Source organism: Bombus pascuorum, chromosome 3, assembly GCF_905332965.1.
Source record: "Bombus pascuorum chromosome 3, iyBomPasc1.1, whole genome shotgun sequence".
Taxonomy (NCBI): Eukaryota; Metazoa; Arthropoda; class Insecta; order Hymenoptera; family Apidae; genus Bombus; species Bombus pascuorum.
Genome location: NC_083490.1, coordinates 14,569,532 through 14,597,481, shown reverse-complemented (window position 1 = coordinate 14,597,481; position 27,950 = coordinate 14,569,532). Strand labels below are relative to the sequence as shown.

Genomic DNA, 27,950 nt, shown 5'->3' with positions numbered 1-27,950 from the left:
CATAGTGTCGCACTTGGACCAAGTTCACGTAATAGAACGAGGCGTGCACGATGCAACGAGACAGTCAGTTCCGAGACCGAGTATAATAAAAATCGGCTGCGATTCGGGAAACGGAGAACAACGAAGAAGTGACACTCGGGAAAACCAAGGTTGAATCGACCGATCGCCAGCACACTAGCCGCGAAACGCAACGAAACGAACGCGAGGCAGCAGTGATCGTGGTCAAACGAGAATAACGAGATATCGGTAATCTCTTGTGTCTGCTCCGCTTCGGGCTTTCGTTGTCGAACGATCCTCCTCCACTTTATTCGCTAAGTACGATAAACATAGCAGTGAAAAAGACGTGTGTGACGTTACGAAGACATTTGAGTACCCGACATCCGATGTTCACCATCCTGGATGGCATCTGTTCATGACCATTCATAGTGAACGCGATCCGTAAAACGGAAAGACGAGATCCGTGTGCGAAAAATATGCAATTCTGTGGTGAAATATGGACAATAGGACGAACTGCTTCTTTCGTACGACTCTGGTTATATTTTTAATGGAAGCACGAGCTTTTGAATCCGAATACGCTTATCGATATACATCTGTTCTATATTCTGAATTGTCGTTGTAAGTACGCGTTTTCATTTAGCTTAATTTATGTTTTTTAGACAATTGATTTCATATTACGTTATAATAGTGAAAATATTACAATAAAATTGCGGATATGTGTTTAATACGGTGTAGAATTTGCACATTTTCTTGGATTATTATTTTACGTAATATTTGGCCCTCAGAGATTCACTGAATTAACTCATTGAATCAACGTTAATTCGATGTGACGTAAACTGGCATAATTTATACAGTACATTAAGAGAAATATGGTCCTTTTAAAACGATCTTGAATTTTGTAAGATAATGAGAATAGAATAAGCTTAAATAAGAGACATAAAGAAATAAGTTTCTAATTTTAAGATCATTTTATAAAGTAAATTAAGAGAGGGGAAGTATTATATTCTTGTATTATTTACGTTGACATTCGTTTCATATTAATTTTACCTATAGGAGATATTATTGCCAAAAGATAACAAAAATTATATTTAAGTTCTTGACGCATAATTATATTAAGAATTGAAGAGTTTTAATATTTTTAAAGATCGAAAAATTCCAGAGAATCTATTTAACATTTTCGTACATCCAATCTCGACTATTATTGTACGAAGAGTACATTGAATATTGAAAAACAGATAATTCATCATATTCAAAATACCTTTTTTAACTTACATATTTTTCATAGGAAATAATTAGAAACCTTTTAATATTATTTAACAAATTTTTGATAACATTTATGAAGTAAATCTTTCATTAATTACAGAAATTACAATAATAATTATCTTATTGAGTCTATTTTATTCTTCCATATTTTTAATATCATTTTTTAATATCATTCAACATTTATCATATTAAACATATTGATCAGGTTGGAACTCTGTATTTTAATAGATGTCATTTGTTTGCCTATATTTATTTCTTATTTTTTATTAATTAAACACAAAGATTAAATAACAAAATGGATACATTATGTGATTACTTTTATTTTTGTTTCATTTTTTTTTAACATATTGCCTGTTTTTATCGTTCAATTAACATATTTAAAGCCTAATTGTGCGGATGGTAAGAAATCAAAAAGTTGTGTATTTAAAGCTATAGGATAAAGCTATAATTTTAAAATACATAAGTAATATAGTAAGTTAATTCATAACGTATATTAATATTATATATAAGTAATAATTTTTGTAATAAATGAATGATATTAATACGATAAATTTTATAGTAAGTGTATTTTACGTTTCGAAACATTCGATCATTCTCCAATGAAAATTTTAGATAAAGATAGTGTGGTAATTTTGAAATATCAGCACATTTTTAAAGCTATCAGAACTAGGTAGGATAATTATCAGTATTATATTGGTAGAATTTAAAATGTTAATCTTAAAGATACATCAAAATTATCACTAATGAATGCACATTATATATTGTCAATTTACATATGCATTAAAGATGGTGCAATTAAATAACGTAATATGCGTATTACGACTATATTTGTAATTTCTATTTTCAGATAATTCATGTTTATAACAAATAATTTGTACTAGGTACAATAATTGTGTTATTGCTGTAGATAATATTACATTTTCTTCAAATTTTGATAACATCAGTTTGATGCTAGTTCTTTAAACTTATTGTTAGAAATTAGGAGATTATAAATATATATTTAAAAATTTCACCTATAATTTATTTTTTATTTTACACATTCAAATATACTTATGTTTCGGGCTTGAACTTTCTATTAATAGTATAATCATTCTACGCTTGAAATCCTCTGGATATCCATTTTATCTTTCGCGATCGATTTCCTGCGGTTACGTGTCATTGGAGGAATACTGTGTCTCTTTCAAAATAGTTCAAAGTTACTTAAAAAACCTTTATCGTTATTGTTCTCGCTTAATTGTTTACGATATTAAAAATTATTCGTTGTTTTTCTTCTTCTGTCGTCTTGAATTGCCGTCAAATTTACGGGAAACGAATATGAAAAATATAAAATGTAAATGAAACGGAAATTGAGATGGAGAACTCCGCACATTTACATATTAACAATTAACGTCATGTGCCTATGTTCGCACGCATCAACGTTTCAATGAATCTATGCGTTTTTATAAAGACGTTCGTTTCTCTCATGTTGTTTAGAAATTATGCTGATGTATGTAACTTAGTATATTTCAGATATTTAAACAGCCAATTACTATAAATAAGATATCTAATCCTTTTATTTGTCGTGTTCCCAATTCACTTTCAAATTTCATTTTTGGAACACCTGTGATCTATGGAGTTTTATAAGAGATATAAAACCTGAACTGTTACGCATGATCGAAATTTAAATTCAAAATATGATATGTCAAATTTTGTCTATAGAAAATATGTATAAATTCAGTTCAACTAGTCTAAGAAGAAATAAAGGTGTTATTTTCTGTGTGCTGTCTAGTACTTTTCCGCGAAGGAGCAAAATGTCCAACTTAAGTAACACGTAATTATATTTATTAGACTGAAATTTCCATGATTGTGTTGATAGCAATTACACTATAAAATAAGTATCACGAGTTATAATTATCTTATAATAACTTGCTGTCTAGCAAGAAAATGTCTTATTTGCATTTCTACACATGTTTACAGTATAGAATGTGACTTGAAAGGTAAAGTAAATGAAAGTTACAAAGAAATGAATGTGTACACGAAGGAGTATAATTGTAGTAATGAACTTTACAATTGTATGGATCATTACCGATCATAATATAATTATTATATATGTATATTCTCATAGAGCGAATATGTAATTATTTATATAGCTGAATAAATAGACAATTAATTAATCATATTGCTAGTAATGATAGAGTCATAGCGAAAGAAGTAAAAGGTGTCATTCGATATTTTAAGTATGCATAACACGTTATAGAACATTTCTATTTATTATATTTTACATATGCATCTTGCATTTTTGTATCTTCAAATTTCCTGTAAATGCAGAAAAATTCGCAGCCTGGTTATTACGTCTATTAATATTTCATTACACTTATTTATGAATACAGAAAAATAAAGAGAACATGCTTAATGGTTCTTGCAAATTCTGAAAATAACGGTTGCATTTGAGAAATATTTTCTTAAATTAAATATAGTAATTAACACGAAAGATAATACCGTATTTCTAATAAACTATGTGCTACGCTTTTACAAATAATTTACTCTCACCTTTGCTTTATATTTACTTTAAATCTATACATCACTTCACACTTCTTTTACTTACATTTACAAAATATAATAAAATAATAATTAAATAAAAAGTAAATAAAATGAAATAATAAAAATTTACATAGATTAAGCAATTAAAGAAATAACATTAATATTGCGAATGAATTCTTGAAGAATGTACCTGTAAAAAAATTTCCTCTCCACATAAGTAATGATAGCTACAGACTAGCATTATTTTTTATTCCTTGAATCGCATGAGACACCAATCCATATTAATACCGTTTTATGTGAAATTCTTTTCTTGTTATGAGTCCTACAAAAGGATGTAACTCGTATTTTTCCATGGGCTCATAGAACAAAGAGGGGCAAACATGAAACGAATCGGTTCGAGATGGCATTGCAGTGACTTGCCACTACTTAATCGAAGCAAGAAGTGATAGAAACATCGAGCCGGCCTACCAGACTACGTGTCAGATCATTGAGCAGTGAATAACGAGGCGGTGACTAAACTATTCTGGGACATGGAATAATCAGCGTACGATCGCGACAAGTTCATTTTACTACACGTATTGCACGATATCGGTTATATTCCTGACAGTTTATGCATGTAACTCGTTCATATGTGGGAAAATAGTTGGAACCAAACGCGATGAATTCTGGTGATAAGAAGAAGAAAGGGCTCGATGGCGGTTGGGCATGGCTCGTTTGCCTTGGCAGTAGTCTCATCACGGTAACAATATTTGCTTATAATTGTTCCTTGTGTTTCATTATCAAAGATTTCTATGGATATATTATGCGTGTTCTACAAAACTTTTTGACATTTTACCTGTATTGTAATGAAACACAATTATCGTGATTATATCGATAAAATATAAAAATATAAAACAAATCTGAAAATGTATGTGGAAATTACGAAGTATTTGTTGCAAATGTATATTTCCATTTAGTGAAAAATTAGTGTATAGCATAAACGATGGCCTTAAACATATAATTGATGCTAAAGATATTCTCAGTACATATTATGGGTTACACCTATGATTAGCTGTTCAAATATTTTGACAATCTTTACGAAATGTATGTTTGTATAAGTCGTTGTATGCATACATGTTATATACATTTTCATATTCGTTTCTATCAATATGTATAATTGTTGTGTCTCATTACACCGCGAATGAAATTTTAAAATATGTTATGTTACATAATATATTCATATCATAAGGCATTACATAAGAATATTACATAATATATTAATAAAAATTTACTATATATGTATTTATGAACATAAATATGCACACTATATAAAAATATATTTCTAAGCCACTGTGCATGAATTTTCCTTTTTAATTGTGTGTATATATATATATATATATATTATAGTATATATATACTATAATATATATATGTATATATGTTTGAAGTTTTAATAATCTATTTTTTCTAGATTCTTATATCTGCTAATTCTGATATCATATCTTTATTATCAAATCGATTTGTTTTCTTAGCCGGCACCTCTGCAAATCGATTTATTCGTAGTTATATGTATTTATCTTAGCGCGATCTCTGGTGGTTCGAGATCCACCTTAACCTGTAAATCTCACATGTCTTGCGATTGTACTAAAAATCATTATTGCTCTGCGAGTACGCATGAAGACGTTAGACTAGTAGTGCCGAAAAACAGATATCCATGTACCCCAGAGTACTAGAGCTTTTGTACGCGAATACCACAATGTATAACTCACACAGCAACTGTACAAATCAAAGTAGTCGCTAATAAGCTCACAGTTTATGCGATTAAAATCAGTAACGCAAACAAATCGACTTGCCACCTTTGTGCTTTTAGTTTCACAAATCTCATTGATAGGTAACTTCAAGGCCGACGCATGGCAGGTTCAATGCGCTCGCCAGAATCCGACCCCGCGATCTACGAAAATTACCCAATTAAAAAACATCGATTTTGATTAACTTTTTACAGAATAATGATACCATTAACAGATGCAACACATTTTTTTAGTAACGTTGATTCAGTTTAAAGGAGTGAGAAAAATCATAAAGGTTCAATGTAACTTCATAAAGTCCTCATATCCTGGAAACTACTTTAGATAAAAAAATCCAGGCGCTTTCAGAGAAATGTACTTTTTAGAGAAATTAAACTACATCAATAATTTTTTGCAAAAATCATACACGATTACAGATTTTTTACTTTCATTGAATTTTTTGCCCCTTGAAAGCGAATTATGCATGCGAAAAAATATTACTTGAATTTGTTTAAAAAACTGCTTATAAAAAACATAACATGTAACAGCATTTGTAAATAAATAATTCCTTGTTGTAAAATTTAAGTGTAGGATTTGAATGTGTATTCAGGCCCCTCAAAGGGTCACGCCAGCCCTGGGTAATTTCGTGCAATTTTGTTGCATTAATGTTACATGGTATTGTCATTAGTATTATATGAAGATACATTTAGTAGCTATTGTATACTATGTTGTTTAATATACATATATTATGTATGTACCAAATATTTAATTATTAATTAATATGTACTAGTTATTTAAAACTATGTATTTACCATAAGTCACGGAAATATTCGAACATTTCTAAAAGCTATTTATGTATACATACATACAGTGCTGGACAAAAGTATTGGCACAGCAAGATTGTTATGATACAAATGCTTATAACTATTAAACAAATTGATTTAAACAAAAAACTTTTTGACGTATTTATTTATTATCTATCCTAGTTTATTACATAACAAGAGCAACAATATAAATAAAATAATACGCAAAATAATAACAAAAATATATTTTTTGAACATTTTATGGGTGGACAAAAGTATTGGCACAGTAGAATATTTACGCTTATAACTAATTACATAATAAACTTCTAATATTTTGTTGGCAGTCCTTTTCTTTTAAGGACTTCTGGGCATCGAGTGGACTAATTTTTTAGTGAATTCAGGTACAATATTGCTCCATTCCTGCAGAAGAACTTTCTTCAGTTCAGACTTGCTTGTGATATTATGTTTCCTAATTCTTTAATATTACATTTATATAAGATGAATAAATCTTACAACGAAATTGCACAAATCATAAACAGAAGTCGTTTTACTGTGCGTTCAGTCATAAAACGCTTTAAAAGTGAAGAAAATCTAGAGAATCAAATTAGGAGTGGTCGCCCTTCTAAGGTAACAATTCGAGAAAAAAGGAAAATCGTAAATATTGTAAAGAAGGATCCAAAAACTAATTCGACTGAAATTGCTTCGATGTTAAAAGCTGAGTGTGAAAAAGAAGTAAGTACCAAAACTGTACGTAGGGTATTGAAGGATGCCGGTTATTCTGCCCGTGCAGCACGAAGAAAGCCCTACATCAGTAAAATAAACCAAAAGAAAAGAGTGGAATTCGCGAAAGAGTTTGTTACGAAAGATACTGATTTTTGGGAAAAGATCATGTTTTCAGATGAAAGTAAGTTTAATATTTTTAAATCTGACGGCAGAATATTAGTATGGCGAAAACCCAACACAGAGATGGACGAACTGAATCTGCAAGCCACCATGAAACATGGGGGTGGTGGTTTAATGGTGTGGGGATGTATGGCATCATCGGGTGTAGGAGAACTTATATTCATTGATGAGATAATGGATAAATATGTATATTTAAATATACTCAAGCAAAATCTTTTGAAAAGTACTCAAAAATTAAACCTCCCCAGGGATTTCTATTTTCAGCAGGATCGAGATCCTAAACATATGGCGTATATTGTTCGTCAGTGGATAATATATAATACTGCCCACACATTAAACACACCACCTCAAAGTCCCGATATGAATCCCATTGAGCACGTGTGGAACGAATTGGAAAAAAGAATTAGGAAACATAATATCACAAGCAAGTCTGAACTGAAGAAAGTTCTTCTGCAGGAATGGAGCAATATTGTACCTGAATTCACTAAAAAATTAGTCCACTCGATGCCCAGAAGATTAAAGGAAGTCCTTAAAAGAAAAGGACTGCCAACAAAATATTAGAAGTTTATTATGTAATTAGTTATAAGCGTAAATATTCTACTGTGCCAATACTTTTGTCCACCCATAAAATGTTCAAAAAATATATTTTTGTTATTATTTTGCGTATTATTTTATTTATATTGTTGCTCTTGTTATGTAATAAACTAGGATAGATAATAAATAAATACGTCAAAAAGTTTTTTGTTTAAATCAATTTGTTTAATAGTTATAAGCATTTGTATCATAACAATCTTGCTGTGCCAATACTTTTGTCCAGCACTGTATGTTACACAAAACATCTTGAAATGTCATTAAAACTATAATGAGACACGACTGTTGTGATTATATTAGAAAAATTTGAAATGGATCTGATAATACATATATAGAAAATATGTAAAAGTTGCAAAATATTTAATTAGAAGCATATATTTCACAAAAGTGACCGAAGTACTTGTATACCACCATAACTTGTCAGTTATTTACTATATTAGTAAACTACAACATGTAATGACATCATTTGTAGCACTAATTGTATACTTAAAATTACTACATATACAGTGCATCAATCTTCCACTAAATGTGTATATATATATATGTATGTATTTGTCATAAATGTCTTGTAATTTTTATATACATTTGCGAATTGGTTTCAAATTTTACTATTCTAATCACAATAGTGGTATCTCATTATAAGGTCAATGAAGTATCAACGAGTTTCGTATAACACTCACAATAATGTATCCACAAAACAGTTCTGTAGTAAATCTTCGAATACCTTTGAGAGCTGTTGCATATTTGCTGTTTTGCTTATTTTAAAGAAATCTGCATCAATAATATGATCGACTTTTCATTTGCAAATATGATTTGAATATTATACGATAGTGTATTTTTCCAGCTTTCTAGTTAAGAATGAGTACATCTCAATAATGCCGTAAAAGTTATCACACAAATTTGAATAAATAAATTAGTTAGAAATCTCAATATTTTGGAGTAGAACTATAAATAATAATAGTAAAAAAAATTAATCTTTTTATTTTGAATATTTATTTTTCTCCATTAAAATATATTTATGTTATATAATATAATCGCGCCAAATCACTCTAAAAATATTAATAAAAGTGCGCGTGCACTAATGGTACTGAAAATGTATAAAAAAATCTTCCAATATGCATATGTAATTCATAGTTATTCAACGTGATGAATATTAACATGTACATTTTTATTCAATTCTACAGAACTAAAGTGATGCTTTTATGGTGATTCTCTTAACACAAAAACTATGTAATATATAATTTTACAAATTTGGTTTTCAGCTTTCTTTAAGATCTTTGGATCCCTCATTTGGACTCCTTTTCCACGACCTCTTTATAGAACTTGAGATTGACTCCACAGGAGCGTCATTCATAATGAGCATTCTTGATGCTATTGTTAATTTCTCAGGTATTAAGGAAATACGCAAATGAATCTAAATAAAATATAATTTGTTTACATAAAACGCCAATTGTTGTTTTATAATTACTCGTAATTATAAAATATATATAGTGTCATTTTCTACATTAGAAAACAAATTTTTTCATTAATAATTCATAAATAATTGTCATTATAGTGATTTCTGATATTTAATTATACCGTATGTTGATAAATAAAACAATTATATTTTATTATTAGTTTTAGATATTCCTGTACGTAAATGCAATGACTTCTTTTAAACAAATTTACCATAATAAATTTAATTTATTTTATTGTAATTCTTTTTCGTTTGATTATAATTTAGGTCTCTTAATAGGACCGTTACTGAAAAAGTATTCTTATCGACAAGTGGCTTTCTTTGGATCTCTTTTAAGCAGTACTGGGCTGATATTGACGTCAAGAGCTAATAGCATGTTCCATATTGTTTGCACTTATAGTATCTTAGGAGGTAGGAAATCAAGATAAGTCTTTCAATTCTAATATGCTAATTACATGTTTTTCACGTAAATTTCATATTTACATTATATATATCTTTCTGGATTGGTCTCTCGTGTATATGTATATGTGTAATCATTATTATAAGGTTAATGCATATGAAATATCGTTGTTTTTCAGATAAAATTTCAATATCACGTAGTTTCTTCAAAACATTATATTTCATCAAAATGATTTTTATTTTATTATGTGCAGACTTTCCAACAATCAATTAATTTCATTATCCTGACTTTCTAAAAATTATAATTCTGAAATTAAAAAATTTTTCTATTGCTACTTTTACGATTCCTTTACTTTAAAATAATGTAAGTTTGAGCAAGATTTTAAAATTTTAGTTGATTTCTATTTGTTTATTAAATAAAAGTTGTTTTATTATTAATTCTATATGTACTTCATCGATTTGTTTCTAGTATGTTTCTGCCGTAATTGTAATTTTTGGTTATAGAGAATGATAATAAATAAAGAATAATATATCACTCTTTACAAAGGAAACGACAGTTTTGGCATACATTTTGCTTTTTCATCTTTATCAAAATATTATCTTAAATGTTTTCAAACGTGATATATGGCAATTTGCTTTAAAACTCGATGCTATTTATTTTTTTCCAGTTTGGTGACCATTCTATACATTAATTAACACAACTGTTTACCTTTTCTACTTTATCCTTAGTTTTTTTTATTTGAACCATATGAGGAATATCAATGGAATGACCTACTTTCATTTTATACACTTATAATACCTTGCTCTTTCATGAACTATTTCCTTATAATATATAATTAATAATACATATAATATAATATTATATTATATTATATTACCATTGCCTGTATAAATAATATTTCCGTAATATATTATTTATTATTCGAGCGAAAAATCAATCTTTTCCAATTTCAAGAATCACTGTACTAACATTTATATGCATTTGCAAATCAAAAGTTCATTTTTTTTACAAATTCTACGACTGTTTTTCCAATTTTAATGCCATATAAATTTAATTGTTTCGCTTATAATTAGATTCTAGTATTTCTTCTAGAAATTTTATTCGTATTTGGTATATGTATATTATAAAAAATTTCTCCCTTAATGTAGTTAATAACTTTTTAAACGTTTTAAACATTTTAATCTATTAAAGTCAATCTATCTAACATTTTAATACAATTATTTATAAAGAATGATAATCAATGTTTTTATTCATAACAAATAATGAACAAATATACCTTGTTATGTTCATTTGTTGTTCAGTATTACTGTATTTACTTAATTTATTTTCATATACTTATGACAGGCTTGGGAACTGGATTGGCCATCGCATCAGCGTTCGTGGCGTTGAATACATTTTTTGAGAAAAAAAGAGGACAAGCTGTTGGCTTTTCTATGGCTGGAACAACTTTGGCCATGATGATAATACCTCAAGTACGAGATATTTTTATTTTTAATTGTTACGTTTTGTTTTTATGTGTGTATAAGCATTGATTCATAAGAAGTATAGCAATATTTGCTAATATTATTTAACATTTTTAATATATTTTCTTTATACCATATTTTATATTACATAATAGTTTTAGTCAGATTTGAAATACGATATATCCCTACAGACTTTTCTGTAATCTTCCTAAACACATAATGCGATAAGTTATCTTTTATAAGAATGATTTCAACAGATGTATGATTCAGATAATTATAAAAATTATATTCATTGATGGTTTCTTTCTCCTCTTATAGTTAATTCATCTTCTTTTGAATTCATATGGATTTCGTGGAACGATGTTAGTGATTGGAGGATGGGCGTTGCATTCCACTATTGGCGCTTGTTTATTACGTCCATTTGAACCTGAAATTAAAAGTACAAATACCGATACGAAGGTAAGATTATATTACTATTGAAATCTAATATTATGTTAGATCTCATTGAAAATTCAACTTGATTTCTGATGCAAATATGTACATATAAAAACAGGAAGTTTTGCACTATAAAATAAATCAGAATTGCAAAATTCCGATTCTTTTATTTAAAGTATGAAAGTTTTTTTTCTTTCGAAAATACCTTAAAGTTTCGGGAGACAAATTTACTAAGCTAAATTAGATTAGATCAAAAAGATTTAGAGATATCAATCTGTTTGATTACTATAATAACGCTATAATAAGCATTCACAAAATAGGCTCACATGAAATCGTTTACCTGAAGTAGAATTTCGCGTGTCATTTTTATTTTTTGATCCTATTATATTTTTCAATTCACCGTTTTGTATTTCGAGTGATTCTACTATACAAAGATTGAATGAAAGAAAAGAACAGATTAGTTGACAATGGCTCGAAAGGAGTTTTAGTGCTGAATAAATAATTCATCAAAGTCACCTTTGTACTCTTTATAACATTTACATGAAACTATTACCGATGAATCTTTCTGCAAACAGAAATAAGTTCAAATATAATTTCGTTTAAATAGTATTTTGTTTTATGCCAATTTGAATTACTATTTCTTTAATCTTTTAATAATATTTGCTTTATAAAATAATTCTTGAGAAAAATTTTATAATTATTTAATTACATGTTAATGATAATTAACTATTAAATCATTTTAAAGTAGCGTTGTATTCTTCCATTTTATCTCAAAATGTTGGAAAGTGAAATATATCATATTTATTAATAAGTAATATAATATCATTTGTTTAGAATGTTTAATTTTTCTCTTGGGAGTTTGTTATAATATTGACAATTAGTCAGTTATCGTTTTTTCATTGTGTTACATTTTTTTATACTTTATATCATCTTATGGCAATCAAAATGACTGATGTAATAGCTTCTAATAATACTCCCTTATTGTCATAAATATTTTTTTACTCTATGTAATATTTTTAACGTGCGCGACCAAATATTATCATAAATTGAAACATGAATGTCCAGTTTATTAATATGAATTACTTCCTTGTTGATGCTATTTATCACTTCCTTAATTTCTGTTCCTAAATTGCAGCGATTACCATTTAAAGTACGAAATTTAAAGTACGAAATAAGAAACAATATAAATTATCGAATAATTGGATAATTGAGTAAAATTTTATTTAAATTTCTTTTTATCAGAGAAATTTTAGCAATCCAACAACATTAGCTTCATAGGTTTAGAAACAAATATAAAACTTCAAATTTTTATTATCCAATGATAACTGAATATTAAATTAATATTTCACTATCATCGACTAGTTATGCGAATATGAAATATCATTTGTCATTTTTCGTGTTAATTCATACAGTAAAGATATGGTGGGTTGGCTACACTTTAAGTGGAAATAAATATATAAATAAATATATATATATATCCGTGTCATCTAAGATTGACTCATACTATGATGACTCAATTATTAATGAATTCTAACTCCACGTTAGTTCTAACTCATTGCTATTCTAATTTAATTCTATTCTAACTTCTGTTTAAATTTTATTTTTCAAAAAAAAATTCAATCCACGTATATTTCATTGATACAAAGGGTACAAATTTATGAAAATATGAATCATGAAAATTCTATTTAGAAATTAACAAATATTCAATTCTAACTCCAGGCAATAATATTAAACTTCACAAACTTTAAACTCAGTATTTCCAGTTTACAAACTAATGGAAAAAAACAATTAAGAACTAGAGTGACGGTATATACACATATTTCGTCTTATTGTTAGAAAAACTTTGTTAATTGAATTATCGATGAAAATGAAAACGATAAAATTATATTTAAATGATATTGGAAAAATAAAGAGCACCTTATGTATCATCGATCTGCTGGAAGAGTGACACAATTGCGAAAGGTAAATTTTTATTATTGTATATTATCTTTATTTGTATTGTTTATTGCATTCTCACATTAAATTGTTAATATTTTAATATCATACTTCCGTAATATTAAATTCGATTAAAATTACATACATAAAATTACGTAAAGCATTTCTTTCTTACACATTTTTCTAAAAATCAATGAGCCCTAAAGGGGCAATACATGAGGTTAATATATTATCTAATATTAATATTGGCAATTTAGCAATGAAAAAATTTGTTTACTTTTAGAATTCAGATAATAATCTTTAAATCGTAAAAGTCTGCAGTTGTATTGTTCCTGTATTATATACATTGTTTATTATTAAGGAAAAGAGTGAAAATAATTTTCCAGTTGTAACATCCTTTTTGTTAAAAATGTATAATTTTATTAAGCAAGATAATGACACTCATTTTAGGAAATAAATCACTTCTAGAATTAATTCTTGCAGGTATCTTAAGATTGACAATTTTTGAAATGTGCCATTCTCCTAGCAAATTGACCATACCTTTCATTCAGTGTTCATTAAAATAAACAAATAGGGCGAAAAACTTCCTATTTTAGTGGAAATTTGTTGGAACGGATTACGTTTAGTTTCTAATAACATCTAGTCTTATCATTCGTAAATTTGTATTATGATCCTGAATAATATTCTCATTTGATAAATATCGATGACTTAGGCCAAAAAAAAGAAGAAAGAAATTAATGAATAATTATTATTTATAACAGCATAGAAATAATTCAACTAGAAGTGACATGTTATTACAAGTAAAAAACAATGAAATGGTGAAGGAGGTTAAATGTGATACAAGTGACTGCGAAAATAACATGCTGGAGTATAATAAAACGGAGAAGATAAAAAAGAAGTCTCAAAATGAATACCTTAGGAAGATAAAGGAAACCTTTGATTTAGACTTACTTAAAGATGGCATCTATCTAAACATAGTTATTGGCTTGAGTTTATATTATGTTGCTGAATCGAACTTCAAACTAATGACACCATTCTTTTTAACTAGCATACGTAAGTAATTCTTTAAAGACGAACTTAAGTAAGATTGGTATCGTAGCAGAGGATGTTGTTAAAAACTATTGAAATTTATATAAAATGTTTCAATATCGAATTCGTTTAAATATTCAATTTTTGTACAAATAAGTTTAGGAAAATAAAATAATAGATATATTAGATATTTAATATAAAGACTAGAAATATTGTATTGATAAAAGTAGTAACAATAATATTGCAATATATAACACAGTAGGAAAACGTTTATGGTTTATCTAACATCCTAGCTACGGTACATGGTGGAGCGAAACTCGAAAAAACGCGACAAATGGTCAAAAACTTGATTATAGAATTTCTGATAAAACATTATTGATCTAACGGCATCATGTGTTGCGAGTACAACATACTACATATCTAATATATGTATGATATAGTTTAAGGACTATAAAGTGATATACCGTAAATAAATAAAATAATAAATAAAAGAAAATGATATTATGAACATAAAAGTTTCATAAAACGATTTTCACCAAAATATTATAATGAATATACCTAATCTTAATAGTAAATGAATTAAATAATAGAGTGAGTTTAAAAAGAAAAAAAAACTGTGAAACGCTGGAATCAATTTTTCGATCGTTTATCGCGTTTTTCGGGTTTCGTTCCACTGTGCACCATTTTTTAGGATATCGGTAGACTTTTCGAAGGAACTTGGTCGACAGGAATGAGCAAAGCGGAAGTTGCCTTTTGTTTGTCGATATCTGCATTCACCGACATTCTTGCCCGCCTTATACTACCAACCATTTTCGATAGATTGGGATTCAAGAACAGAAGCATCTTCTGGGTTTTTTGTATTCAAGTTGGAATTGGACGATCTAGTATGTACTTTGCATTTATATCTACCATGTTATTTCCACATACAAATACTCTATACGCATATAAAGTTCCTACGTTGCCATTAATGATATTTTGTATGTCAAAGGAACTCGGTGTCAATATCGGGAAGCATGAGAACAATAATTAGTAATGCAGTAGTAGCAAATATAATTAAATCGATATATTTTCAATAGACAGAAAGAATAGCAACATGCCTTTTGACAAATTACATTTATGTAAAATTACGTAGTAGGTATTGGTAATGATTAGCTATATATATATATATATATATATATATATGTCGGGTTGACGTTAGGGGCGTATAATGAATCTTCACCAGTGTTGTTCATGGTTGTCGCACAGATATTTATTACACAAGTATGGCTGATACCAGATTGACAATCGGACGCGGTAGCTGGACGCTAATGACAATGGCCCTAGGTTCGATATAGCGAATCCACGGTCAACGGGATAACGAATATACTTTGCTTCAAAGTCTAAGTCGTACTCAACTTACTACTCGTGATACTAGGAACGCTTGATTGACTCTTAGCTAATCAGATTGCCAGAAAAGAATGACTTTCCGTCGCGACGACGCTGCAGAGGAAAACTATGATGGGGTGTGCCTAAGGGCACGAGATCATCGGATTCGTCAAAGAAAGCCTCCACTCGGAGGATGAGGGAAATAGGCGCTGCTGTTAATTGGTCAATTTCTATGTTGGCGGTTAGAAAAGGATGCTAGCCGCCCTAGAGAGAGAGTTCCTAGCAGGCAACGTCGTACGTGACCAAATCAGGCTTTCCCATAACTTCCCGCAATAGGTGACAGATTTACAGGCTGATAGAACAAAGACTGTTTGTCAATCTGAAGGACTTTAGTTAACTAGGTCCTAAGATTTGTAACGGTTCCTCAGGTTATCTGAACATAAACTGTAAACGATGCATCGGCATCTGGCGATCATCTGGCCCAAAGAATGGGGTCTGTGTGTGGCGAGCTGCGGGGCTGTTGGAATGTATTATTGTCAAGTGTCTGTACTGCCAATTCTTTAAAGGAAAGCTATGTTACTTTATATCTCTGTTAGGTGAAACGTTCATCCCGTGACCGTGGCTACGCTCGGCGACCGGTTGTCGCCTCGAGCCTAAACTCATTGTCTCAAGTTTCGAATGACTGTGTCTGGGTTATTTCGTAAATGCTACAGTATTGAGGCTTTTCCAAATAATTCCAACGGGGGGGACCCGGTGTCCTTTCATCTCCGACACGGCCATCCTGACTATCACACGTCCTCGGGTGTATCTAGAATATTGGGTTTCCCCAATGTTAGATTCGATATAACTGTCGTTATTTACAATTTAGTTAAGTGTCAAAATAGGTCAAGGGTCCAGTTTGACAGCAAAAATTCTGGTCGGACGTTTGATAAAGAAAGAGTTAAAAGAGAGTGGAAATCCGTAACGTTACGATTGATATTCGAAGTGCTAGTCGCATTTTGTGAATCATCAGTCTGGGCGTAATGACATGATGGACCATTCTCGATCTCGCACCTGGACGGCCCTCAGTTCTCTGGATCATGATACCACACTGAGCTTTTGTTCAAACACTATGTTAGATGTTATCTCCGTAGTGTTAACGATACTTGAATTGAATCCGGTAACGGTGTGTTGATCCCGCACTTACTTTGTTTGGGCCGTATGCCCCCCGTAAGCGTATGTGAGCCACTATGTTCGATCCGACACCTGATTACCGCACTGGACATGTATGAAGACATTGTCCTTTGCCATATCGCCACACTGGGCATATGCAAACTCTTTCTGCTAAGTGCTGTGGTCAGCATGATCCTCTGGGACCGAGGTACTCGCATCGTCATGGTCACTGTTCTCGTCATCACCGCAGACGTACAACTCAGTAGGAACGCGACTATCTGGCATTTTCTTTAACCTATCATGGCTGTATTTATATGACCGTTTGCCGTCTAGTGTTTTTAAAATGTACCTATCTCCTTCCAAAATTTCCGCTATCACAAATGGACCGCTAAATTTCGGATCTAGTTTCGTTTGGTTCCTTTCCTCGTTTTTCTTTAATACAAAGTCACCGAGATTGAATTTAACTACTTTGGCTTTCGTTTTATCGAATCTTTCCTTATCATACTTAGCGCTATCTTCCATATTTCGTATGGCCTGTTGTCTTACGTTGCAGATATCTATTTCCTTTTCTTCGGTATTTTCAGATAGTAGTAACCCGTAGGGTCTCGCTGTTTTACCAATTAATAATTCTAGCGGACTCGATTTAGTCACACGATGAGTGGTGCAATTTAAAGCTAACTGTATTTCGCCGATCGCGTCTTGCCATGATCGCCCGGTCGTTTCTACCGTTGTAAACATATTCTTTAATGTACCCATAGTACGCTCTACCTGTCCATTCGCTCTACTAGCACCGGTTGCTATTAGGTGGAGTTTAATTTGTTTATCCCGACAAAAATCTTGAAATTCTTTGCCGGTAAAACATCGCCCTTGATCCGCTATTATCCGAGAGGGACTGCCGAATAGAAATATGGCGGACTTAAGTGCCTTAACGGTGCTAAGGGAGTCTATTTTACGAGTGTGGTGTAAGTATACAAATTTGGTAAAGGCATCGATCAGAACAATGACGTATTCTTTCGAGTCGTTCTTGCCGCTCAGCTTTCTCGTTATGTCTACGTGAATGGTATGCCAAGATATGCTGGTCTTAGGTATGGGATGTAATTCAACTTGCACTTTGCCTGAATTCGCCTTAGAAATCTGACAAGCATGACAGTTCTCTACGAATTTGCGAACATATTTCGCCATCCCTTCGAACCAGTAATACTCGTACAGTTTCTCGAGCGTTTTATCCCAACCTAAGTGCATAATTGACTGGTGTATGTGGTTAATGACGGACCACCTAAACCCTCTTGGTACGATGGGCAGGCAGAGGGTCTTGCCTCTCCTTTGTATTTTACGGTAAAGGGTACCGGATCGTAACTCATACGTACTCGCAATGTCTTCCGCGAGCTCGTCGTTTTGCAGTTTGTTGGCGATTTCAGAAATTTGGGGGTCGCGACGTTGTTCCGCTAGTAGTCAATCTTCCGAGATTTCGGCCAGATTAATTTTCTTTTCTTCGATCTTGTTGGTGGGGGCGCGGTCGGTGTCTACCGGATTACGCGAGAAGAAATCTACGTGAGCCATTCGTTTGCCTTCTCGGTACATAATGTCGAAAGTGAAAGTTTGCAAGTAAACCCACCACCTATGAACCCTGTCACTTAGACTTACTTTATTACGAGCTGCTTTTAACGAATTACAATCAGTGACAACGAGAAATTCCCGTCCGTGTAGATAGTGGCGAAAATGTTTAACGGCGTTTACAATTGCCAGGGTCTCTAGTTCATATGAATGATACCTGGATTCCGCGGGGCTCGTTCTCTTACTGTAATATTCTATTACTCGGTTTCTGCCGTCGATTTTGTGCATTAAAATAGCGCCGTATCCGTTCGAACTAGCGTCAGTATGTAATTCTATCGGGTAATTCGGGTCAAATATCATTAACACCGGCTCGTTGGTCAGGATGGAAATTATTTTTTGCCTTATGGTTTCGTGTCTATCAGTCCAAGTTAGGTTTTTAATACCGGAGGTAAGTGCGTACAACGGTTTCATTACCTGTGAAAATTTAGGGACGAATTTTCGGAAATAGGAGGCTAAACCTATGAACTGCCTAAGTTGAGCGACGGTCGTTGGTGCCGGTAGAGAACTCAAGGCTCGTATTTTATCCGGATTTGGGCGAACTTCTCCGTTATGAACTACGTACCCGAGATAAAGTACAGACGTCTTGAGAAAGGAACACTTCGAAAAATTGAAGGAGAACCCGGCGTTTACGAGGGTACCTAGTACGATGCGTAATCTTTCTAGAGCCTGGTCTACCGATTCAGCGATAATTAGGACGTCATCCAGGTAGACAACGACGTACGAGTGGGCGAGGCCGCCCAAGGCATTGAGAATAGCCCTCTGGAAAACGGACGGTGCGTTTTTCAATCCAAACGGCATCGTCGTATACTCGTATTGCCCGTCGGGGGTGACAAACGCTGTATATTCTGTCGAATTGGGATGAATGGGGATTTGATGGAACCCGCTGGCCATGTCGAGGCTAATGAAGTACTTCGCCCTTTGCAATCTCGCGATTTGATCCGCGATAAGAGGTAGAGGATATCGGTCCGCGACCGTATTTTTATTTAGCTCTCGAAAATCTACGCACAACCTATCCGAGCCGTCCTTCTTCTTTACGAGTAACATAGGGCTCGCGAACGGTGAGTTACTAGGCCTTATGATTTCTGCCTTAATTAATTCGCTTATTCGTTCGCGCACTATGCTTCGCTCTGCCTCGCTAAGCCTGTAGGGGCTTCTTTGTACGGTGATATTAGGATCGATCAGACGTATCTCTAACTGTCCCGTATTTACACGTGCACGCGGGAAACCCGTAATAAATGAACTTTTAAATTCTTCGAGGATGGAGATCAATCGGTCTTTATCTTTACCGAGCACCTCGGTGTCGACCCCATTAATATCGATTTTACTTTCGGCGGTTATATTGTAGACATTGGCAGCTTTTGCCCTGCAAATACTGAGGCTATTTTGGGTAATATTTACGTTAAAACCTTGGCTTAAAATTTCGCGGCCTATCATGATGTCGTAATTTAGATAGCCGTCGGCAAGGATGTGGAAAATTATCTCCAACGCAAAATCATTAATACGTACTATGGATGCAATTTGAGACGTACAATTAATACGGTGATTTCCTATCCCTCGCATTACTACTACGTCGGTCGTTCTTTTGCCGGAAAATTTCGAGGCTACGGACTCTTTGATTAGCGAACATTCGGCTCCAGAATCGAAATAAAACGAGAACGACTCACCCAGATGGCTTAATTTACCAGTTGAAGACTCCACCACGCAGGAGTTGACTCGACGTTCGTTATCGGGGTTGCGGTTTGTTTTCTGCAGCAGCGGGCAGTTGGATGCGATGTGGCCCTCTCCGCGACACTTGAAGCATGACACCTTGGACGATCCAGCCGGTCGGCTTTTCTCCTGGCGTCGTGCATTCTCCTGTCTCTCGGTTCTCAGTCTCGTACGACACTCCGCTATCTTATGCCCGGGAATACCACAGTGACGACACTTGATTCGGGGGTCAGGTATCTTCTGCCGTTTAACTTCGGGGCCTGCTGATGGATTTCCTGACGGAGGCGCCAGCCTCTTCTTCGCGTAGTGGAAAGCATTCATTTCCGTCAAAAATTGGTCCAGAGTCTTGATGTCGCTTGTAAGCGCTAATTTCTCGATACGTTCGTCGCGCAGACTCAGGTGATGAAGAACGGCGGCGTTGATCATCTCGACCCCGTTCAGATGACCCCACCTTGCCCCAAGGAGGGCACGGAGACGAAGACCATAGGCTCCTATGGATTCACCCTCCAGCTGAGGTTCGGCCGCCATCTTTATTAGCGCTTCGGTTGTCGTTTCGATACCACCAAAGCGCGTAAGAAAAAGTTCTTTAAATCTTGGCCAGGTAAGGCTTGCATCGACCGGCACCTGCGTGAGCCACCCCGCGGCAGCGCCCTTCAGCGCACGACTTACGGTGCAAAGTAACTCATTGTATCGCATGGGCCTTCCTTCCATGAGACAACTGGCAAGTGAGCACCATGCGACAGGGTCGGTACCCGCGATATCGGGATCGAACGGCGGTAATGGTATGTCCTTAGGTTCCACACTCACCCCTGGCTCCTTCAATTGACTCACGACGGCCAGAAGCTGCTTCGAAATTGTAGACGGTGATGATACTTCCTTAGGTTCCGCACCCGCCTCTTGCTCTTTCAATTGACTCACGATGGCGAGAAGCTGCTCCTTAATTGTAGACGGTGGCGATCCTAATTCTGATGTCGGGTTGGCGTTAGGGGCGTTTAATGAATCTTCACCAGTGTTGTTCATGGTTGTCGCACAGATATTTATTACACAAGTATGGCTGATACAAGATTGACGATCGGACGCAGTAACTGGACGCTAATGACAATGGCCCTAGGTTCGATATAGCGAATCCACGGTCCACGGGATAACGAATATACTTTGCTTCAAAGTCTAAGTCGGACTCGACTTACTACTCGTGATACTAGGAACGCTTGATTGACTCTTAGCTAATCAGATTGCCAGAAAAGAATGACTTTCCGTCGCGACGACGCTGCAGAGGAAAACTATGATGGGGTGTGCCTAAGGGCACGAGATCATCGGATTCGTCAAAGAAAGCCTCCACTCGGAGGGTGAGGGAAATAGACGCTGCTGTTAATTGGTCAATTTCTATGTTGGCGGTTAGAAAAGGATGCTAGCCGCCCTAGAGAGAGAGTTCCTAGCAGGCAACGTCGTACGTGACCAAATCAGGTTTTCCCATAACTTCCCGCAATAGGTGACAGATTTACAGGCTGATAGAATAAAGACTGTTTGTCAATCTGAAGGACTTTAGTTAACTAGGTCCTAAGATTTGTAACGGTTCCTCAGGCTATCTGAACATAAACTGTAAACGATGCATCGGCATCTGGCGATCATCTGGCCCAAAGAATGGGGTCTGTGTGTGGCGAGCTGCGGGGCTGTTGGAATGTCTTATTGTCAAGTGTCTGTACTGCCAATTCTTTAAAGGAAAGCTATGTTACTTTATATCTCTGTTAGGTGAAACGTTCATCCCGTGACCGTGGCTACGCTCGGCGACCGGTTGTCGCCTCGAGCCTAAACTCATTGTCAGTTTCGAATGACTGTGTCTGGGTTATTTCGTAGATGCTACAGTATTGAGGCTTTTCCAAATAATTCCAACGGGGGGGGGGGCGGTGTCCTTTCATCTCCGACATATATATATTGCACATTTAAATTTTCCATAAATACATAGAAATTATCAATCTAACAATAATCTATCGTTAACTTTGATGCGAATTCTCAACTAAATAGCGATCGGCCAGGTTCAACCGACCGGTTGATGTCGCGAACCTTGAATGAGTTAACACTCAAGGTGGAGGTAAATTGAATATATCGAGTTTTAGTATGATTTGGTACTTTCTTTGCATTTTTGGTATACACGAGGAGTTGTTGAGACGTTGAGATGTTGTTGATCCCTCCGCCAGAAGCTTCGTCTCGTTCGTACATACTGACTTTCCGTCCCGTATTTTCCATGCTTTATTGTCCTTTCGTGGGTGTATATCGTCTGGTATTGCCAACTGTTTATCTGTGTCCTGACCCATCGGCACTCGGCTTTTTAGCTTTTTAATGATGTCCGCATCATAAGATTTTGCAGCTTGGGGAGGTAAGCAATTCTGACTTTCCAAAAAAGGAATAGGTATCGTCCGAGTCATAAACTGAAGGCCACTCCAAATTCCAAACAGACTTAAAGCAATAGATAACAAATCGCTCGTTCTGTGTAATCCAATATTCTAATTAAAGGATACATATCAAAAATGACTCCTTCAAATTTTTTAACTTTTCAGATAGTAACACATACCGTTTTTATCAAAAGTTATATAAGCTCACAGCATGGTGGAATTAGTATTACAAAAAAAATGATCTATATCTTGATTCGTTGTCATATGAAAATTACACAATTCTAGAAAAAGCTTTGGCGTGAGGTCCACGTGATTTAATTAGATATAATTGTTTTGTGGTACAATTTCAGATACACTCGTAAGAATTATGTAATATAATGAATAAAATTAAAATGCATTAACAATAAGTAAAAATTAAAGATACTAGAGTATCCCTTGGCTCTTCTATAGAAAAATAAACATGAACAAAGATCTTTTTTGTTATGAGTCTTTCAATTTTCTTATAGTTCTTCTAGTATTTAGATAATTTTCTTATAGTAGAATCTTTCTTTTTATATTTTTCTTTTTATGCAACTTCTTGTTATTGAAACTACATGCATATTTTGAATAGATATTTACTATCAAAAGTATTAACATTGTTCCTTCATTTTTTCTAATTTCTGTTTATTATACTTTTCAGTTATGGCAGCGCAATCTAAAGGAATACTTTTGATAATAACAACCGTGATAATAGGGTTTTTACGTGGCGCCACTCTGGTAAATTTAAACCTTACCGTTTCCGAATATTGTCCTTTAAACAAGCTGCCAAATGCCTTTGGGATGTTTATGGTATTTAAAGGTTTATTCGTTGTAACGCTGAGTCCTTTAATTGGTAGGTTTTTAATAATTTAATTTAATTGAATCGTATACAATACAGGATTTTAATTTTATACATAATGGGTTAGCAAAAGAATATAAGTCGAATTTTGGATAAAATATTGTAGGATATGTACACTAATATACTAGTCATTCCCTTCATAATTTAAATCAATTATAACATCTTATATGAAATCAGGTGTTTGAATACTTATAGAGGGGCATGCATAAAATCATATTTTTCTGGAATGAAATATTAAAATATAGCTTCACGAAGGAATAGAGCAAAATGTAGAGATGTAAAATTATTTCATGATATTATTTAATATTGTAAAAAAGATATATTATATGATAATATATTATATTATTAATTATGATGGAAATTTTTTATGTTAATCAATTTTTATTTTTATCGTAGGATACATCAGAGATGTCAGCGAAAGTTATGCACTTTGTATACATGTTATGACACTAATGATAACCATCACGTTCATTACATGGAGTATCGAGTGTATGTATAGGATATTTAAAAACAGGAAATCTGTTTTAGCTAAACAAGCACAAGACATCGTGATAGAATAATTATCACTTAGGATTTAATATTTAGCATTTTCATAAGAACAGGTAGAACACAATTTTAATGAAATTCAGACAAAACTTTATCTAAGTAGGTAATGGATATTTATTATGAATTGACTGGCAAATGAACACTGTTTCATCAAAATATTCTATTATTTATATATTTGAATATTGTAATATTTTATCGAGCGATGAATATTCGATTATTGACGCATTATTTATTATGAAAGTTTATATTAATATGTTAATTAATTAGTAAAAAATATTTCACAATACTGTCTGCAGCGTATAACAGTTTGCAACATTTGCAAGCATGAATATTGTATTCAATAATTTTGTCTCTTATATTTTTTCTAATCTTTTAACAGTTTAGATTGCAAGCCTTGAAATACTTTTGTGAGTAATTTTACAAAAGTAAACATTAAGTACTAGATAATGTTTTAGTGGATATAGATGAATGTTTCTTTTACGTTACATAATCACTAATATACATAACACAGTTTCGATCTAACGCAATATTATTTTTTTAATAAGAAGCTATTTTTAATAAACGTAATTACTTCTTTTTTATTTTTATCTTCTCTTTTTTTCTTTTTCTTTAAGATCGCATTCACCTGTGGGTGTTATTATTATTATTAGCGTACCGTAGTATCATTAGTATCATAGTACCTACACAGTTGCATTATATAGGCTTGCATTATACTATATTAAGCTCGTATATCCTTAGATTATCGTAGATATTTACATTGTTATAATGAACATTTATGTATAATAGATGTCAATTAGGGGTGAGTGGCGTAATACCGATCGTTCTAAGTTCTTTTTGTTACATCTTGGGCTAGAGTCGGTAAAAAACAAAATTTTTGAAATGAGTTTACGGTACAAGTGATATTTAATGAAGGGAAAGAAAAATTAATTTTATGGAATTCGATAATAAGTATTAATAATTTGCAAGAGTAAAAATGTTGTGATTTGTAAAAAACGAAAAATTGTCGTCCAGTACCGAACAATTATTTAATCAGTAGATTTTTCGGTCTAAATGATTAATAATATTAAAAGAAAACATTTATATGTTAGAATTCACATTTTTATTCAAATATTATTCTTACATATATCAAAAGTAAAATAATTAATATTTTGGTCTGTGCATTCGACGTGTGCCCAGCCTTCACATTCGTTGTTTTTTGGAACATTGAAAGCTTCAGCGGTCTGTTTCTGGATCATTTTATTTTTGACGCTTCAAAGCATCATTCATATTCTCCTCTGTATATTTTCCTTTTCTTTACTTTGAAATTTCAGACATTTGTCAGCGGGGAAACAGTACAGGAAAGATTAAATGAATATCTTTTAATTTAATTTCAGTTGCTAACAAATTGAACGTATCGTTCTATGGCTGATTCGTTGGTACTGGATGACAAACACGTGGAAACGTTTTAGATCATAATGTATATTTATACATTAATTTTTATTAATTTATTAATTTATACATTAATACAAAATTGTTATATTCATTTGTTTATTCAAATAAAAGTGCTAATATCTGGTTAAAAAAGGTCAATACTAATTTTGATCGTTGTATGCCGATCGATACTGCACGACTCTCCTCTACAGATTAGTTGAAGGTTTGTGTCTTTTAGGAACCTGTCGGTATTGCAACTTCTACACATGTATCCATTGTTATGTAACATGCAAACTAGTTTATCTTTGTGATATTTTAAATGTTGATATCCTTAAATTTAGTTTCGCTATATTATACAGAATACTCCACTTAGCATGGTCAACTGAAAATTATCTTGTTTATATTAGTAAAATCTTGAAACTGATCTAACTATTTATGTATTTTTTGAACCTCAACATTATCTCACATAACTAATTTTTGTATCACTTAAAATAATAGGTATATTTCAGGTGATCATGTTAAGTAAGGTAGGCTATTCATTAATTTTTGTTATATGTTTTATAATTCATGTTACTTACAATATGACAATCGAATTTAAATTTTTAAACTTTATTTAATTTGTTTATTGCAATCTTATTAAAAAATATGTGTAAATGTACATTACTAACTATTTATATATTAGTAAATACCAAAACACGTGTAAATATTGTAACTTATCATAGTGAATTTAAAAATTAGATATTTCTTTATTCGTAATAGCCAAATACGTCGAAAAGAAGTGCAATGAAAGTCGAAAACTGATGTGATCTTTGTATTTACAACTAATTTCAAATTAAATATATTAAAGTATAACGAACACAATTAATAATGTTTATATAAATGTTATTAAGTTAATCATAGATTTCTTGTTATTATTCTCATAATGAGATGTACCTGACATTTTGTATATCGTAGGAATCTTTCATGTACCTAGTTTTGGAGCACTTTTGATGAGAATTTAAAGTAAAAGAATTAAGAAAAATTTTCGCAATCTTTTGTAATATTATGACCATAATTAACTACTAATCGAAGTATTGTATTTATACATATTTTTCTACCTCTTTAGACAAAAAACAGTATGTTGAATTTAAATTGTTATTGTAATTAAAATTATACAAACTTTCTAATAAAGAAAATAAATATAAAACACGCCCAGAACAAAATTTATTTGTGTAAAATATTAATATTGTTTATATAAATAAAATAACATATTCTCCGTAGTTTTAAAAATACATACAATACATACAATATAATAATATATATATACATAAGTACAAATACATACAGAATTATAGAAAATAATATTCCTCTTCATTTAAAATGAAAATAAAAATTAATATTTAAATATAAAGTTCTTAAATGACAATTCAAAATTCTTATTACAATTAAAATGTTTTAATCTCTTATTAGAAATTATTCACTAAAGATTTATATCAATAACATATTTATGAATACATCCATTTTTATATCCATATTTATACATCAATATTTATACATCCATTTCGAAAATATTTTCTGGCATATAACAAGCATGTTTGCTCTTTTAAAATATTCTTATTTATCTGTTTTGATATTAATGTAAACAATATTAAAACTAAGCGTCGGCTTGTCGGGCATAAAATTATTGCTTTTTTTGTTGGTCATTTAATAGTTTTAGACATGTAGAATGCTAAAATGTAAGTCTTAGCTTTAGGAATCCAACGGTTCAAAAGTTACACGTATGTAAAGCTGAGCGTTTTTAGCATGCTTTACACATTACTTTGATGCCTCTGATTTTGAGTATAGTTGCTAGCGTGTACAAATGCACGTGGCTGATGGCCATATAGGTACGATAAGTTAAATGTTTCTATGTATTTGCATGTGTTTTGCAGATGTTTGACTTGTTGGTCTAATACGATTCAGTTGTCTTGCAGAATACAAATAACAGCTTGTTTCAGTTTATGCAATGCGTTCAGAGTGTCTACATGTGTTTCCTAAATTCTTTTGCGTTTGTTCTCGTTTTATTTTCTTTCTTTTAGCTTTTTTCCCTTCTGCCATTTTTGTTGTTGCTGCATGTTTTTATATAATACGGGATATGTAAAGTGGAATTTGTGTAATTTGCAATTTCAAAGGGAGCGACTATTGTTTGCATACGCGGATATGGGCTTTTACGCACAAGAAAAAAGTGATCGATTCATGGAAAACTGCTGAAATTGTATAATACACCAGAGAGCAAAGACGGAATTGGACGTTTTTACGGCAATATTGGTCAAATTAAGTGTAATTCCGGCTAAGCTGATTCAATTTCCAAGA

The 27,950-nt window shown here is 32.2% G+C and overlaps 2 protein-coding genes across 5 annotated transcripts in view; both read left to right on the top strand.

The window, feature by feature from the left end:
- Positions 1-26,829, top strand: LOC132905724 (monocarboxylate transporter 12-like). 4 transcript variants are annotated; one of them, XM_060957321.1, is made up of 10 exons: positions 2-615; positions 4,144-4,519; positions 9,103-9,229; positions 9,564-9,707; positions 11,041-11,168; positions 11,478-11,618; positions 14,291-14,582; positions 15,287-15,442; positions 23,466-23,657; positions 24,060-26,826. In XM_060957321.1, exons 2-10 carry the CDS (start codon positions 4,439-4,441, stop codon positions 24,221-24,223), a joined length of 1,425 nt encoding a protein of 474 aa, XP_060813304.1. In that variant the 5' UTR covers positions 2-615; positions 4,144-4,438; the 3' UTR covers positions 24,224-26,826. The 4 variants fall into 4 exon arrangements, with proteins under 4 accessions (XP_060813306.1, XP_060813307.1, XP_060813308.1 ...); XM_060957323.1 differs by lacking the exon at positions 9,564-9,707 and having other exon boundaries at positions 1-615; positions 24,060-26,829; XM_060957324.1 differs by lacking the exon at positions 14,291-14,582 and having other exon boundaries at positions 1-615; positions 15,250-15,442; positions 24,060-26,829.
- LOC132904923 (uncharacterized) overlaps positions 1-27,950 on the top strand; it is a 292,582-nt gene that overhangs the window by 43,185 nt on the left and 221,447 nt on the right. The gene's annotated exons all lie outside the window — the stretch shown is intronic.

Coding starts and splice junctions, on each gene's coding strand:
- LOC132905724 (XM_060957321.1), top strand. CDS start 4,439: ATGAATTCTGGTGATAAGAAGAAGAAAGGGCTCGATGGCGGTTGGGCA. Junction 9,708..11,040: donor CACTTATAGTATCTTAGGAG/GTAGGAAATCAA, acceptor TACTTATGACAG/GCTTGGGAACTGGATTGGCC. Junction 23,658..24,059: donor AACGCTGAGTCCTTTAATTG/GTAGGTTTTTAA, acceptor TTTTTATCGTAG/GATACATCAGAGATGTCAGC.